General features: G+C 50.7%; 1 protein-coding gene across 8 annotated transcripts in view; it reads left to right on the top strand.

The window, feature by feature from the left end:
• Window positions 1-16,306, top strand: part of GRAMD1B (GRAM domain containing 1B) — a 184,639-nt gene that overhangs the window by 145,760 nt on the left and 22,573 nt on the right. For all 8 annotated transcript variants that reach the window (XM_070473453.1, XM_070473452.1, XM_020904939.2 and 5 more), the window contains 6 exons: window positions 6,389-6,473; window positions 6,999-7,102; window positions 8,787-8,882; window positions 10,420-10,500; window positions 14,096-14,211; window positions 16,016-16,172. In XM_070473453.1, the coding sequence (XP_070329554.1) occupies window positions 6,389-6,473; window positions 6,999-7,102; window positions 8,787-8,882; window positions 10,420-10,500; window positions 14,096-14,211; window positions 16,016-16,172 (639 nt within the window). The remainder of the gene's footprint in view (window positions 1-6,388; window positions 6,474-6,998; window positions 7,103-8,786; window positions 8,883-10,419; window positions 10,501-14,095; window positions 14,212-16,015; window positions 16,173-16,306) is intronic.

Here is a 16,306-nt window from a genome sequence, read left to right as displayed (position 1 = left end):
GGAGGAAGCCAAGTCACAGAAGTCTCTTCCTGATGCTCCAGGTGGACAGAGATGCTTCCTCACCTGCCTTGCCTCTTTCCTGGGATCAGTTGTCTCCAGGCAACCCAGGGAAGGAGCCCAGACCTCTGGTGGCTGCCCTGAGGCTTTGGGGCCCAAGTTGCCTGCTGGTCCAGGTGGGGACGATGCTGGCTGTCTGGGGGGAGGGATGGCACCAGTCCTGTGAAGTGACTGGGCAGGTCTGGCAGACATATGACTGAGCAAGAGGACAGAGCTTTGTAGGAATGAAACTCGGATTAGGGCTTTGGTGAGAAAAGTGGGAGTGAGAGCTGAAGGCATCCCCAAGGACCCCTTGGCAGCCTGGTATTTTTTTCTGGGGGAGATGGACTCCGCTTCCTCCACCTGTATTCATCTCCCCACTGTTATCTACCCACTGACCCCCGCATCCCCAGTAGCCGTCTTGACTCTGCGGAGTGACCCGTCTCCAACTGAGACCTCTCCCAGTCCTGCTCCTCTGTGTCTCTGTTACACCTTCACCCTCCCCTCCTCCTTCCTTTGCTCAGTCACCTCTCCCATCGCCACTGCCCATAGCCCACATCCGGCTCCTCCCTACCTGGATTTGGTTGAAAGTCCAGCATTTCCTCTGAGGGTCTTAACTGGCTTTCTTCCTCGGTGAGGCCAACATTCTACCAAAATCCATCTGTTTTTCTCCTGGGCTCCTCCACCCTCTCCCTCCTGCTGCTGTGCCCAGGGAGCGGGTACCACTTTGTCCCAGCTCCCAGTGTTTGCTGTCGAGTTAATGTTTAGCCCAGGTAACTTCCCTTTCCTCAGGCTGGAAGCTGGCAGTGCCTCTCCTCGTGGCAGTTGTGCTGGGGGGCGGGGGGGGAGGTTGTAGGAGACAAAGGGTCCCAGGGCTTATCTTTCTGGGTGTGTACTGTCCCTGAGTCACCCCACTGGAGCCCAGTCGTCTCCTCATCTGGCTCCAGAGATACTCTGTTTCCAGGATTCAGCCCTCATGGGTCCTAGTTACTGCCTAGATCGTCGAATCTGGGGTGGCCCAGGAGAGGGGCATTCCCATCACCCTGTGAAGTGGAATTGCTGGGTTCTCCTGTCCTACTGCTGATGATAGCGTGGAGAGAAGCTAGGATATGTGGCTTGGAGAGTGTTGGCATAGACTAGGCACTGGGGTGCCATGCCTATAGGAGTGAGGACGTGTAAGGATGTGTGCACACGAGATGCCATGTCAACAGGAACAGTGTCAGAGGTGTATAAGGGATGCGTTCATTTGGTAAATAGGTGTTGAGCAGCTGATACTTGAATTCACCCTACAGAGTGCTGGAGGAGATTGATTGAGGTGTAGCGTGTTCCTGGAGACAGTGGTAGTCTCTGTGATATGATGGGTGGAGGTGGTGGCTGCATCCGGGGTGTGGACAGAGACAGATAGGAACACAAGTCCTGGAAAGGACTCAGAATCTTCCTCTGCTTCTTCCAGCACCATATAACTGAGAGACACCAAGTTCCTCTGAATCAGAATTTGGGGATCTAGAGGCAAGAGTCTGTATCTTGCATACATTTCTTTCATTTTTAAGTACAGTCAGGTCTGAATGTTACTGCTCCAAATAGGACAAAGGCAATGTTCTCCATTTTGTGCAGCCTGGAGACCCTCCTGGCAAGGTGGACGTAGCTGGGAAGGTCGAGGAAGGTGCCCAGTTTGTCTCAAAGTTCTGGCGTTTCCTGGGAATCCAACCTTCCCGGCCCCAGTGCTGTCTGACCTCTGCCCCCAGCTTCTCTTTCTGGAGGCCTCCTTGTTCCCATCAGCCTGGCTCCTGTCCTCACCAAAGATCTCAGCTTCTCTGCTCCTATTGACCTGGCCCAGTCTCTCTGCTCAGAGCATGGCTCCTTGGCCGCCAAGGTCTGAGCGGCTGTCTGGGAATCCTCATCCTGGCCTTTATCCCCATCCTGCTAGAACTGGAGGCAGGACAGTGTCCCCGGGAAGGAAGGAGATGCCTCAGACGGACCTGGAAACTGCTGACCTCAACTTCTCCCAACCTGCACCTCTGAAATGGGATGAGTTCAACTTCCAGCCTCCTGCTGCTACTCTGGGGAGGTCGATGGATGGATGGATCAGTGAGGGGCGAGTGTGTCTGCAAGACGTCCCTGGCTGTTTTGCGTCTTCAATTTTAGATTTCAGCATAACAGCAGTGCCCCTGGCACCTCCTCCCGGCCCTTCCCCCACTCGGAGCCTTGGCCAGCTACTTTCCATTGCAGGAAACATCTGCTGGGGAGGCCAGGCTCGGCCGGGGGTTACTGCAGGACGTTGGCCGGTACCGTCACCCAGGTCCTGTAACTTGAGGCATGTGTAGGGCTCTGGCCCTGCCCGCTCACCCGCCCAGCCGCCCCCCTCCCTCCTGCCACGGATGACTCTTAACAAAGAAGTTGTTTGCTGGTCAGCCGAGAGGAGCTCGGCCTGGGAGGAAAGGGGGGTGTGTACGGGTAGGGGTGGGAGCAGACCCTGGTGCCTTGGCCAGCGGTGGCCACGCTGCCTGGGTGAGGACCGTGAGTCATAGCCACCAGCGCCCGCCCAGGGGAGCGATTGCACGTCGAACGGGCTGCCTTGTGGGACCGGCCAGACGGCACTGGGGCGTTGGGCATCCATCCTCCTGGGAGCTTGAGACCTGCCACAAGCCACCGGGCTGTGAGTGAGCCGCGGCAGGGCGGGCCTCTGGTGGCCCCGTGCACCTGCCCCGTCGTCTGCGTCCTGGCCGCTCGGAGCAGCTGTCCACACGACCTGGAGAAGGGGCTTCATCACGTCCCCTCTGGGTCACCCTCAGCCCAGAGACCTGCCGCGCTGGGAGCCAAGTGGGGTGAAACAGAGCCCGGCCCCGGGAGGCTGGCCAGCCAGCCTGTCCCGAGAACCATGCTGACCACACCCGCCCCGTTGTGAAGCTTGGCGCTGGGAACCAGGCTCAAGGGGAGCCAAGGAGGTATCGAGGGTCACACAGACCCTCTTCTGAGGAGCCCGAAGCCGCCCGTCTTCGTCCAGCCCGGGCGAGACTGACTGACTGCACCCTGGGGGCACGGTGAGGGATCTGAGCTCGAGGATCAGCGTTCCGTGGGGAGGTAGCCTGTGGGAGCAATGGAATCTCTGACGGAATCGGGGGTCCTCTGGAGCCTCCTGCTGGAGCAGGACAGCCAGCCTTTGCAGCAGCACCTGGAGAAGCTGACGGAGGGACCTGCCGGTGCAGAATTCTGCTGCCGGCCCGGGTCTGAGGAGATCCCCGCCGTGAGTGCATGTCCTTGGCTTCTCTGTGCTCTGGGGGCCCCGGGTTTGACAATCCTTGGACCAAAATTCTTTGGCTGTTTAAAATGAAAACACATGAGCCTTGCTTCTCCTTCTGTGGGAGGAGATGGCTTTAAGGGCACAAGGACGCCAGGGAGAGTGGGTCATCGTCTCCCACGTCAGTAAGGTAGCTGGTGGCAGCCGACTAGTATCTCTGTACTTTAGACCCTGGGAGGCTAGCTGGCCTGCCTTCCACGCTGGCAGCCTGCTCGGATCAGGCCACTGATTTGCAGGCCTCGGTTAAGGGGTTCCTACACCCCAGGAAGCCCTCGCAGAACTGGCTGACCTCCAAGATCAGGGCTAGATGGGCCCTCCCCTCCTGATAGCCAGGGCTATGTTTGAGGAGAGGAGGGGAGAGGGTGTCTCCCTCAGTTTGCCTCTGGTTTGGAGATTAGGGCCCGGCTCCCTGCACCTGCATCTCTGTTGATATCTGAGTCCTCACTGGATGTGAAAGAAGCAGGGGTGATAGCACCGTGGAGAGCGTTAGAAACGGGAGGACTTCCAGGCTGGGGTAACTGCATGTCTGATGTTCAGTTTCAACTGAGGGGGATTTGGGGCCATCTGGTAGGCTCATCCTCAGGCTGTATCGGAACTTTGTAAATACAAAGACTGACTTGACGAATAGTTTTTGTTTTGTTTTTTTTTTAATTGTGAGAGTTCCCTGCCAGCCCAGTGGTTAGAGACAGTGCTTTCACTGCCAGGGCTCCAGGTTCGATCCCTGGTCAGGACTAAGTTCCTGCAGGCTTCACAGTGTGGCAAACACACACACACACACACACAAATAAATTGTGGTAAAATACATGTAACACAAAGTTTACCATCTTAGGTATTTCTAAATGTATATTGCAGTAGTGTTAAGTAGGTTCACATTGTACGTAAAATTTCTGGAACTTGCAAAATTGAAACTATACCCCCCCCCAAAAAAAAAAGATCCACTTGCAGGCATGGAAGGCTAGTGGGGACCTCCACATAAGTTACTATCTCATCACCAAGAGGTTGTTCTCTGCTGGGGCTTCCCGGTGGCTCCCTTCTTGGCTCAAGGACCCCAAGCCCGTGCCGAGTGACGGCTCAGACCAGGAGCTGTGGACCACACTGTGCTAATAACATGGTTACACTCTCATTTGTAACCATGTGCCTCGGCAAGTTGCTTAAACTCTGTGCCTCAGTTTCCTCGAGTCTAAAATGGGATAATAAAAACAACCCTGCAGTCAGACGAAAGGATGTGAAAGGACTTAGGACAGCGCTTGATGCATGGTCATTCCTCACTCCGTGTTAGCTCTATGAGGTCGGTCAGGAACTTCTAGACAGGTGGTCAGGCAAGGGTTTTCAACTTGTGGACTCTTGTTCTGTGAGGCCAGGGAGCCTCACACTGAGGTTGGATATCTCTGTATCGTTTTGAAACTAACATGTAGGTCAGAGGAGTGTTGTCTTCTGAGGTCTTTTCTAGCTGTCGAAGTCACGGGGCAGGCTGGCTTCCAGACTTTCCCTCCCAATGAGTGATCCTGATTCTTGGAAGTTTGGGATTCTACAGCACATCATTGCTTTGGGGAAAGTAACAGAGGATCCCCCTGGAAATACAGCTTATTTTATAAATGAGCCAAAACAGAAGATTAAATTTCAAATGAACTATGGGCAAAGTGGTTGAAAGCACTGTCTTCTCTCACGTGGAAAACCTTCCCAAACTGAAGTCGTGCTGTTCTCTCTTCCAGCTTCCTAAAATCCTCCTCTTCTCTCTGGTACAGGTGGTCAGCTGAGCTGAGGTAGTCAGAACCTGCTGCCAGGGTGGCCTGGCTACAGGCTGTTAGTTCTGCAAAAAGCCAAAAAACTAGCTGTGAAGCTCACTCCATTGTTGCCACAGCTAGTGGATTCCCAGGGAAGTGGGTGAGAAAGTGTAAATGGCCAAGACGCGTCAGTCAGCGATACCGGAACAGTCTGCCTACCTTTATGTGCTCCTGACATAAGTAGGTCAACAGGTCACCTGAGTGGAGCTCAGATGGTCTGTATCATGATACCTGACCCTTCCCAGGTTGTGCATTTGTCTTTGTGTATCATCCTTGGGTTCCTTTCATCTACGGGCACACGATTGTAAGCTTGGAAAGAGCAGAATTCCTGTCAGATCAACTGGTTTATGGGATTTCCTAGAAGGATTCGCCGAGGCAGTATATCGTTAGGAGTTTGCATTGAGGCACCAAAGAGGTTGGTGGATGCAGGGATGTCTGGCAGCTCAGGTGGTGGCGGGAGGTGAGCTCGGAACCAGGGATCCAGAGATTTGCTCCTGAGCGGCCAGGGGACCTTGGGCAGGGACCACTGTCTGAGCTTGGTTTCCTTGATGGTAACATAAAAGAGTTGGATTAGATAGTCTTGTAAGTGATGGTGAGCAAATGAAGTTTCAGTACCTCAAGTTGCCAGTTAGGCTTTTAATTCTCAATTTGTGTGCTTTTATCAGTACTAGTTTTATGGGTTTTTTAAAATCCAGGCCAATTCTGCCCCTCCCCACACCAGTTTTATTGCAATATAATTGACATAACATTGCACTGGTCTTACGTTTTGTGATTTTTTTTTTCTTCTGTCGTAAATTTCAGACACAGCCAAGTGCTTATATTACTCATGATGACAGCTTCTGAGAGCTGCACTGGGCACCATCATGTATCCTGGGTCCTGCTGTGGGGATCGGGGGTCCCCTTGGGCCCCTACTTCACTGTCAGCTGGTGCTTCCTGCTGGTGGAAGGCAGGACAGCAATACCCCAGAGCAGTCCCCCTCTTCTTTCTCCACTTGGGATGTGGTTATGTGAGCCCTGCTTAGTAGGGTTGACATTTTCTCACTGATGGACACTGGGCAACACTGGGTACAAAGCCCTTGGCAGCTTCAAATTCTCTCCACCATGTTTTTCCACACTGAGCCCCCTTTGCCTATCCTGGCCTCCTGGGGTCTCTGCCTTAACTGGAACCTCAGCTTTGCCTTGAAATATGCAAACAGGCTCTCCTCCTGCACCTTCCTCCCCAGCCCATGAACCTAGCAGCATCCCACTAACCTTGGCCATTGTCACTCAGGTGTTAAGCCCCACGTACAAGCAGAGAAATGAAGACTTCAGAAAGCTCTTTAAGCAACTTCCAGACACGGAGCGCCTCATTGTTGGTGAGCGGGGTGACCTGGGTGTGTGGGGGCAGGAAGGAAGGAAGGCTGCTTCTCTGACTAGAGGGTTCCCAAGTGAGAGCGTCTGTCTGGGAACGGGGAGAGGAAACATCCAGAGTGCTGACCCAGTGATGGGGGCTCAGGGCTGAGCCCCTTGTGTGTGATGGCCTTCAGAGAGCCCCGCCTGGGGCCTGCCACTCTTGTGTCTGCAGATGGCCCAGCGGGGGACTGGAGGGGGGAGTGGCATTAACTGAATTGTATTGGCCTTTCTGCCTCTAATGTTCTTGCTTCCTCTGCGGTCTCATCCGTGCCTCTGCCTCCAGGCAGTAGCGTGTTCCACACCCTTCATGTTCCCAATCTGGAGCTGCTAGGGACCCCCTGGATCACTAGGCTGGTATCTCTCACACCTCGTCTGTGGTGGGCAGCTGGGCTCCCTGGCGCGGGGGAGGGGGGGCAGTGCCTTGTTCAGTTGTCGCGGTTCGCTGAGAAGGCCCGAGTCCCTGAGCTCCACCCCCCATTCTGCTGCAGACTACTCGTGTGCGCTCCAAAGAGACATTCTTCTTCAGGGCCGACTCTACCTCTCCGAAAACTGGATCTGCTTCTACAGCAACATCTTCCGCTGGGAAACTCTGGTAAAGATTGGGGCTTCCCTGGTGGTCCAGTGGGTTAGGACTCCGAGCCTCCATTGCTGGGGTGCATGGGTTCGATCCCTGGTCAGGGAACTAAGCTCCCACTAGCTGCATGGCCAAAAACTAAATAAAGAAAACAAACAAACCAACCTGAGACTTGCTCCCCGAGGCTGTCCCCTGGGCTGTGGCCGAGGAAGCGGCCTCCACTTTTGTTCTTTGATCAACTTCGTGCTCTACCCAAGCCTTTGCATAATTCACAAAAGCACGTGCCAGAGTCTTGAAGGATAGGTTTCTCTACCATGCCTTCCCCTCTTCCCTTTTTCTTGGGTATGGTAAAGAGTGTGAAGACCATTTGATTTTGGGCAAGTGCAGGTAAATATTTGTGCTTCCCTGGTTGGCTCAGTGGTAAAAAAAAAAAAAAAAAAAAAAAATACACCTGCAATACAAGAGATGTGGATTTGATCCCTGGATAGGAAAGATCCCCAAGAGAAGGAAGTAACAACCCACTCCAGTATTCTTGCCTGGGAAATCCCACGGATGGAGGAGCCTGGCAGGCTATACAGTCCATGGGGTCACAAGAGTTGGGCATGACTGAGTGACTAAACCACCTCCACCACTGTTATAGCCACGCTCTCCGGGAAACAAACTCACTCAGAAGGACAATGCAGATAGTGAAGTGCAGTTTACTACACCGGCGGGCCCAAGGCAGAGTCTCCTCTTAGCCAAGGACCCCGACCAGCATTTGTGAAAATCTTTTATACCCCATGTGTATGTGTCCAAACCCACCACCCCAAATTCCTTGAAACTTACATAAACAAAGGAAGGGTAAATACGACTACAATAACCCCATCATTCACGTGTTATGTGTTCAAACAGTTAATAATCATTAAGCCCACGGTTACATTCCAACCAGTTAATAACCTATAAGCCTGTGGTTACATTCCGATAGATACTGTCCAGAGGCAGGGGTGATTAGTGTCTGTTTTCTCTTAGGTGATGAGTAACCTGGATATGATCTTCAAGGTTCCCCTGTCCGGAGGGGGTCTTATCCTTCCATTGTCATTCCCACAGGCACTAAGCAGGGAGTTCAGGCCACTGGAGAGGCGGCCGAGCACGATCAGCATGGACAGGCCTGAGATGGAGTCCAGGCCCTATGAATCCCTTCTTCACCACCACAGAAGCAGAATAGTAGAGTCAGAGGAACCTTGACCTTGCGACTCGGCAGAACTGGCTTGTACTTTCTGGGTTCTGCAACCAGTTAGCCGTGCAATTTTAAGCTAGTCCTTTATTCTTCATTTGCCTGTTTCCTAGTCTTGCAAAATAAAGTGAGAAATGATGACTAGATAGGTGACTGTAAGGTCCCATCCAGTGCCAGGGTTCTGTGTTTCTGTAAGTGGCAGATGGTGATGGGATCTGTGCATGTTTATCAGGCTGTATACAAATGAGAAAGCAAGCTCCCTGGACCAAGAATCAAGAAACCCTTGAGCTTCCAATGAGGCTTGCTCTACAGCCTCTGAGATAAGGCACTCAACCAAGTGATCTCTGAGGAAGTTCTGTAGCAGTTGAGAAGCACATAGCCTGTGGTCTGCTTCCTCTCTGTGAACTGGTGCCTGGGGAACACGCTTCACCTGGCTCTGTTAATGCTGCCTCTTGCTTGTTTTCCTCTTCTGTTTCTGTGCGATGCCAGCTGACTGTGCGTTTGAAAGACATCTGCTCCATGACTAAAGAAAAGACAGCTCGCCTCATCCCCAATGCCATCCAAGTTTGCACTGACTCAGAAAAGGTAAGTAGGGTCTGACCTTGGACTTAATACTCCCCCAAACCCTAGTGCCCGTACTTCTGGCTTCCTACCCTTTAGTTGCATTAATGAAGAAGCCAGTAGGATTAGGGTGAGAAGTGGTAAAGTGATGTGGGTTGTGGAAACCACCTCTCTGATGGGCAGGTGCTTAGAGTCTAGCAGGGTCATGAGAGTGGAGTGCTACGACATTGAACTTAGAGCCAGAACACCTGAAATAGAGTCCCATGGCTGTAGGTACATTATGTAACCTAAGCCTCAGTTTTCTTACGTGTGAAATAGAGCCAGTGATGCCTATTTGTCAGAATCTTGGAATGACCTCCCACATTTGAAACACTAAATTGTAAAGGTCTAAACAATGTTAAGTTGTGTCATTATGTATCAGGACAGCTCATCAAAAGAAGTGAGGAGTCTGATAGGAAACATATTGTCTATATTGTTGCCACGGAGAAGATGTGGTAGATAAAATTTAGAGTGGAGAAAGCACTGTGATCTTTGACCTTTAACCAGGCCCTGAAGACTGATACTTTCAGGGCTAAAGATGGACTGAACACAGGTCTACAATGCCCTTCGACTCAGGCTTTACAGGATCAAGAGCCCTGAGACCTCAAGGTCCGATAGTCTTTGCTTTGAGTTCTGCTTCTAGCATGAAGCAGCTTTGTGATTACAGGGGTCACCTACCATCACCACCCTATTTCTCTTTATTGAATATTAGCAGTTGTGTTTATTTTCGAAGGTTTTAGCATGGTTTAAATGAAATAGTATTTGTGAAGCACCTAGAATGTCTTCAGTAAAATCTGGTTTTCTGTTGCATTCTTCCCGCATATTATAAAAGATCCCCACAAATGTGTAGGCTTCTTAAGAGCAACAGTTTCTTTCTGTTTTGTTATTGAGCTCAAAATATGTAGAAAAGTGTTTGCACATGCATTAGTGTATGTTCATGTAGAAAAGGGCACACACTGATATTCAAGTGTTTGCTGAATTAATGAATCAAAGGGTAACTAGTGGGTTTACCTTCTTCCTTTGGGCTGGTTCCCAGCTCACCACTTACCAGTCTATGTACGGAGGCAAAGGAAGCTTTTTATGGAGGTGAAAACTTCAAACCAGAAAGAGAAGCACTGAGCAAGGTTGGATGAACATTGAAGGACTCAGAGACAGTGTGTGACTCAGAGATCTCGGGTGCCTGGACTATGGCAAAGGACTTGAAGACAGTGGGTAGCTCAGCAAGCTGACCCCTTTCACTGCGGAGCCCTGTGCTGTCCTCATGGGTGCAGTAGAGGATGGAATAAGTAGCTTTTTTATTTTTTTATTTTTTTATTTTTGGCCATGTCACACAGCATGTGGGATCTTAGTTCCCTGACCAGGAATCGAACCCATATCCCCTGTGTTGGAAGCATGAAGTCTTAACCACTGGACCACCAGGAAGATCCCTCGGTAGCTTTTTTAAAGGAAGGAGTCCCATGTCTCTATCCATTATTTTGTAAGTCTTCACAGACATTTCCTGCCATTTTCTCTTTCAATCCAGCACTTTTTCACTTCATTCGGGGCCCGGGATAGGACGTACATGATGATGTTCCGGCTCTGGCAGAATGCTCTCCTGGAAAAGGTAAGTCCTGCCCGGCTCCTTCCTCAGCCTCAGGATGCACACACACTAGAATGTCCCTGCCGCTTGGTGGGGGCCACTGAGGTGACTGCTCTTGCTGCAGCGTTGGCCTACTCCTAGGAAGCCCCTGCTTCCCCCGGTTCTGGAATTCCTCCAGGTATGCAATAGCGCTAAATTGTAAAGGTCTAACAATGTTAAGTTGTGTCATTATGTATCAGGACAGCTCATCAAAAGAAGTGAGGAGTCTGATAGGAAACATATTATCTATATTGTTGCCACGGAGAAGATGTGGTAGATAAAATCTAGAGTGGAGAAAGCACTGTGATCTTTGACCTTTAACCAGGTCCTGAAGACTGATACTTTCAGGGCTAAAGATGGACTGAACACAGGTCTACAATGCCCTTCGACTCAGGCATTACAGGATCAAGAGCCCTGGTGACTCAGGTGCTGAGAGTAGCGTGTCCTCTTAAGTGAACAACCTCCTGGCTGCCTGGAGTGAGGCCCTGTTGACTTAGGACACTCAGTTCTGCTGTTTTAAAATGTACTGGGGTTTGTTTCAATCAGGTGTGGTAAAACACACAGACACAGGAATAACTGTCATGAGGAAGAGGTTTTTATACTCACAGATCTCTGGAGCAGAGGCCCAGCATACCATACAGGAAGCTCCAGGTTAGTCAGGAGGCAGAGAGAGCAAGGGGACAGCAGAATAAGAGCCTTCATTTCACAGGGACAAATGAGTGTTGCTGTTACTTATTCTCCCAGTTGTATCCGACTCTTTTGCAGCCCCATGGACTGTAGCCCACCAGGCCCCTCTGTCCATGGAGTTTCCCAGGCAAGAATCTTGGAGTGGTTTGCCACTTCCCTTTCCAGGGGATCATCTTGATCCAGAGATCAAATGTGAATCTCCTGCATTGGCGGGTGGATTCTTTACCACCGAGCCACCTGGGAAGCCCAAGCAGGTTTAGGACTGGCTAGTTTGAGTGTTTCATCAGGCTTCAGGATAGAGAGACTTCTCTCCAGAGAGACTGTCCAGGGATAATTAGTGCAAGAGAGAATTGGCCTGGAATGTAAGAGCTAGAAAAGGAAGGTCCTTGGGGGTGTGGGCTTTGGCTTGGAGGCTTTACCTAGAAAAGGTGTCTTTCCTCATGGGGTGATTTTTATCTGTAGAAATCAGCTCATCCTGCAAGGGGCAGGCCCTCCACAGTCAGCAAGGCCTTAGATGTCAGAACATGAAAAACACAGAAAATAGGATTGGGAGTTTATGATTAGCAAATGCAAAGTATCATATATATAGAATGGATCAACAACAAGGTCCTACTGTATAGCACAGGGAACTCTATTGAATATCCTCTGATAAACCAAGCTGGAAAAGAATATGAAAAAGAATATATTGATATATATGTATATGTGAATCACTTTGCTGAACAGAAATTAACACAATATTATGAGTCAACTATACTTCAATAAAATAAGCCTTTTTTAAAAAATATAGAAAGTAGGAAAGTAGAGTTAATATAGCCACAAGTTGACCACCTGAGTGAAGGGGGCTTTGTGGGAGATGCAGATGAAGGAGACGTGGCTGAAGGTGATAGAGAATTCCCATGCAGATGCCAAAGTGCGGGGTTAAGAAACAGCCTCCCTGCCAGAGGAAGAGACTTAGGGGGGGAAATTATATGATTATATAATAATTCCAATTGTATATATGACATGTATATAGTTAGGTATAATGTGTGTATCTGCCTTGACTCTAGCCCAAACCATCATCTAAAGGAAATTGAACAGATGTGTTATTTAGAGCTTCTTCTAACCTGAAAGTCTGTAACCCTTGTGTAAATCCTGATAACTGGAGTTGATCATCAACCTTTATCAGCCACAGATAGTGGCAAAATGATAATACGTTTAGGTCTCCACTGGCAGGTTTGAATTTTCAGCTCACAACCACTGTCATTTCTAAGACAGAGGGTCATCCATATGGTTTGCAAAAACTCTCACAAAATAATCAAGAATTCCGCCTGATGTGCAGAATCTGCCAACTGTGCTTGTTCCAGCTGTGGTCAGACCAGCTGAGCCCGGTGGACTCAGGCAGGGAAGGCTGCGTGGGGAAGGCGATCTGTGAGGAAGGGGAGGGCGTGGTCCCGTAGGGAGGCAGGTGTGTCCCAGGCACGCATGGCGGATGGTGTCCATGACAGCTGGAGGGAGGAGGTCCAGATACAGGAGAAGCCATTGCCTTCCTCTGGGATCGGGAGAGCCAACACAGAGAGCTACCCCCCAACACACACACACACACATAGACACACACACACAGACACACACACCCTGGACCTTGCTGGCTCAGAGAGAACTCCGACTCTGCTATTCTGAGCATTTCTCCACTGGGAACCTGAAACCCTGGCTCATGGCATCCTGCCAGCTGCCTGCTTCTTAAACTGTACCTTAAAACTGGTGGTGGTTTAGTTACTAAGTCGTGTCCGACTCTTGTGACCCCACGGATTCCAGGCTTCTCTGTCCATGGGACTCTCCAGGCAAGAATACTGGAGTGGGTTGCCATTTCCTTCTCCAGGGGATCTTCCCAACCCAGGAATTGAACCTGGGTCTCCTGCATTGCAGGTAGATTCTTCACCTACTGAGCTATGAGGGAAGCCCATACCTTAGAAGGGTAGCATCAAAAGAAGGCTCAAATTCCTTATCAGGTCTATTGGTGGGAACATTCTTTACTGCTTCTGTTATTCTTAACATTTCTCTTTTTCACATATGTATCCTTCCCAATGTCTCTCCCTCCCCCCAACCCAGGACTCATCCATGATCTCCACCTTTGACCTTCATTCTTTGACATTCTGTTGCCTCTTACCTGAAACTCTGAACCTCAGTGAGATTTAACCTTTCTTAGGACAGTGCTTTTGAGAAGAATACGTAGACATCCAGTGAAATGAGAAAAACTTTATATGGAACTATTACACAGACCTGTAGGCAAACTGATTGTGATTAAGGATAAATCACAGGCAGTGAAGTGAGAGTTGGATACAGTGACCTTTGAGGCCCCTGAAGCTGTGAGAATGTCAGCTTCTTTCCAAGCACAGGAAATGCCCAGCTGAGGAATGGGCCACCTTGGAGGTGTCACACCTCATTCCTGGATCTGATCCATTGGGGCCTGTGAGGCCACTATTACTATCAGGAGATTCCTGCTGAGTCGGGGAGACTGACTCAAAGGTGACTCATTATGAGTCCAGCTCAGAAGCTCTGTGATCATTCTGGCCCCAGAGTACCTTGGTTTATGCTGCTTAATGCCGGGCTTCACCTGCAGGAGCAGGAGGCAGGCAGTTCAAGGGCCTATCGGTCCTACTGTGCAGACCTGAGTTGAGGGAACAGGTCAAATTTCCTGGCTTTGCTAAAAGCCGTGTTCTTAGGGGAAAAACTGAGATCTGGAGCAGAGGGCAAGGCAGGGGTGGGATTGTCATGGAGCTGCCGCTCTCCACTTGTCCAGCCAAGGAGGGTGGAGCTTGGCTTCTCATCCCTCGAGGGAGTCCAGCGACCTCGGTGCCTCTGTGGAGAGTGGGGTCCCGAGGAAGGGAGGGTCGAGCCTCTCTGCTGTCCCCTGCAGCCGCTGTGCCCCAAGGAGCTCTGGCACTTCGTCCACCAGTGCTACGGGAACGAGCTGGGCCTGACCAGTGACGACGAGGACTACGTGCCCCCCGATGACGACTTCAACACGATGGGGTGAGCGAGGCAGGGGGCAGGCTGCCTGCGGGGAGCCTTCCAGAGGGGCGAGAGTGGCATCTAAGTCAGGCCCTGAGGGAAGCGAGGGGGGCACCCGGGAGGGGACTGTGGGAAGCCCCTCCCAGATGGAGGAAGTGGGTGGCTGGGCCAGCCAGCCAAGGCCAGGTGGGAAGTGGGAGGTCAGGCTGGAGTCTGAGGGCCGCTGGGCCAGCATGATTTCCTCAGGAGGCTGAGAAGCCAGGGAAGGCTTCAAATAGATAATTGATGAGACCTGACTTAACATTTTAACATCACTGTGGCTCCTGGGTTGAAGACAGACTGAAGGGGAACCAGGGCAGACTGGCTAAGAGGCTGCTGAATAATTTAGATCCTGTAGATGAGAGGTGATGGTGGTTTGGACCAGGAGAGTAGCTATAGAAACAGCAGTAAGTGGTTAGTTTCTTAATATATTTGGAAGATAGAACCAGACATATTTTGAAGGATTTGCTGATGAGTCAGAAAGGACCCACAGTGGCTTTAAGGATCCACCAGCTGGAAAGATAGAGTTGTTCTGAACTGAGATGGACAATACTAGAAGCAGAGCAGCTGTGAGGGAAAATTGGAAGCTTGATATTAGGCAAGTTGAGTTTGGGATGACTGTTAGCCATGTGGAGATGTCACGTGGGTATTTATGTGTGTGAGTGTGGGGAGGTCTGGGCTTGGGCCATAACCTCGGAAGTTATTAGTGGCTGAGATCACCAGGTGACTGAATTAACATAAGAAGCAACTCAGGGACTGGGCCTGGGAAAGAGGCAGCAAAAGAAGTCACAAAAGAACATCCAATGAGGTGGGAGGACGCTAGCAGAGTTTCGTGTCCTGGAAGCCAAGGAAAGGATGTTGTAAAGAGAGGGGGCTATTGCTGAACCACGTGCTGTTGATGGGTTAAAGTGGTGCAGGCAGGCCTGAGGGAGAGGTGTGGTGGTCGTGTCAGAGGCATGGAAGAATAGACCGCAAGGAAAGAGCATCAGATGTGCAGTGCCTAGGCCTGCGCTCAGGTACCGCTTCTCACACTGAAGAGTATCATCACTTCACTGTGTATCTCCTTGATTGTCTCTAAAATGCGTATCATGAGTTATGCAGAGTTGTAATGCATCCAGATGTGGTAACGTGTAGAGGTTAGATGCCGATGAGAATGGTGATGATGGTCTCTCCCTTGGGAGAAGCTACAGTGGCATACCTGCGGTGTCTGCAGAAGGGTGCCTGCCTTTATCTCAAGGAGGGTTTTTCCTCAGTGTGTGATGCAGAGAAGTTTGCTACTTATGATCCAGAATCTGGGGAGCACCAGCAAAGGGCACTGCCCACCTTTATCTATAGGAGGGTTTTTCCTCAGTGTGTGGTGCAGAGAAGTTTGCTACTTAGGACCCAGAATCTGGGCAGCACCAGCAAGGGGCACTCGTTCAGAGTCCTGTCCTAGTCACTATGGGAAGTCACATGTATGCCCAGAGCACAGATGTTTGATTAAGATGGTCAGGTTGGGGTGGGATGGGATGCCAATGGGCAAAAAAAGGAATTTTAAGACAAAAAATGGTCGTATTTAAGAGAATGCCTGGAAAAGGTGAATTTGGGGATAGAGATTTCGGAAGGAGAGGTAAGGTGGGAAGGAGGTTTTAGAAGGGCCGTTCAGAGGCAAGTAGTGGCTCGAGGAAGGTCATGGGCACAGCAGAGAAACAGACGAGCCCGTATAATTTTAGGAGTTTGAGTTTCTCATGAGCTGGCCGTCTTGGCCACCAAGGTTAACATAGGTGCATGTTGTCTCTCTTTTCAGCTACTGTGAGGAGATCCCCGTAGAGGAGAATGAAGTGAACGACAGCTCGTCCAAAAGCAGCATAGAGACCAAGCCGGATGCCAGTCCACAGCTGCCCAAGAAATCCATCACCAACAGCACCCTGACGTCCACGGGGAGCAGTGAGGCCCCCGTCTCGGTACGGGCAGGGAGCCCCGCCTTGCTGCCACCCCAGCCTGGGGAGCAGGCAGAGGGGAGGCTGGTTATACCATGGTCAGCTTATGCAGAGGGGCTCCACATAAATGAGTGTAGAATCCAGAGCTGGGTTCTCAG

Source organism: Odocoileus virginianus, chromosome 10 (assembly GCF_023699985.2).
Source record: "Odocoileus virginianus isolate 20LAN1187 ecotype Illinois chromosome 10, Ovbor_1.2, whole genome shotgun sequence".
Taxonomy (NCBI): domain Eukaryota; kingdom Metazoa; phylum Chordata; class Mammalia; order Artiodactyla; family Cervidae; genus Odocoileus; species Odocoileus virginianus.
The sequence above is the reverse complement of the archived record's forward strand: the minus strand, read 5'-3'. Positions and strand labels throughout refer to the sequence as shown.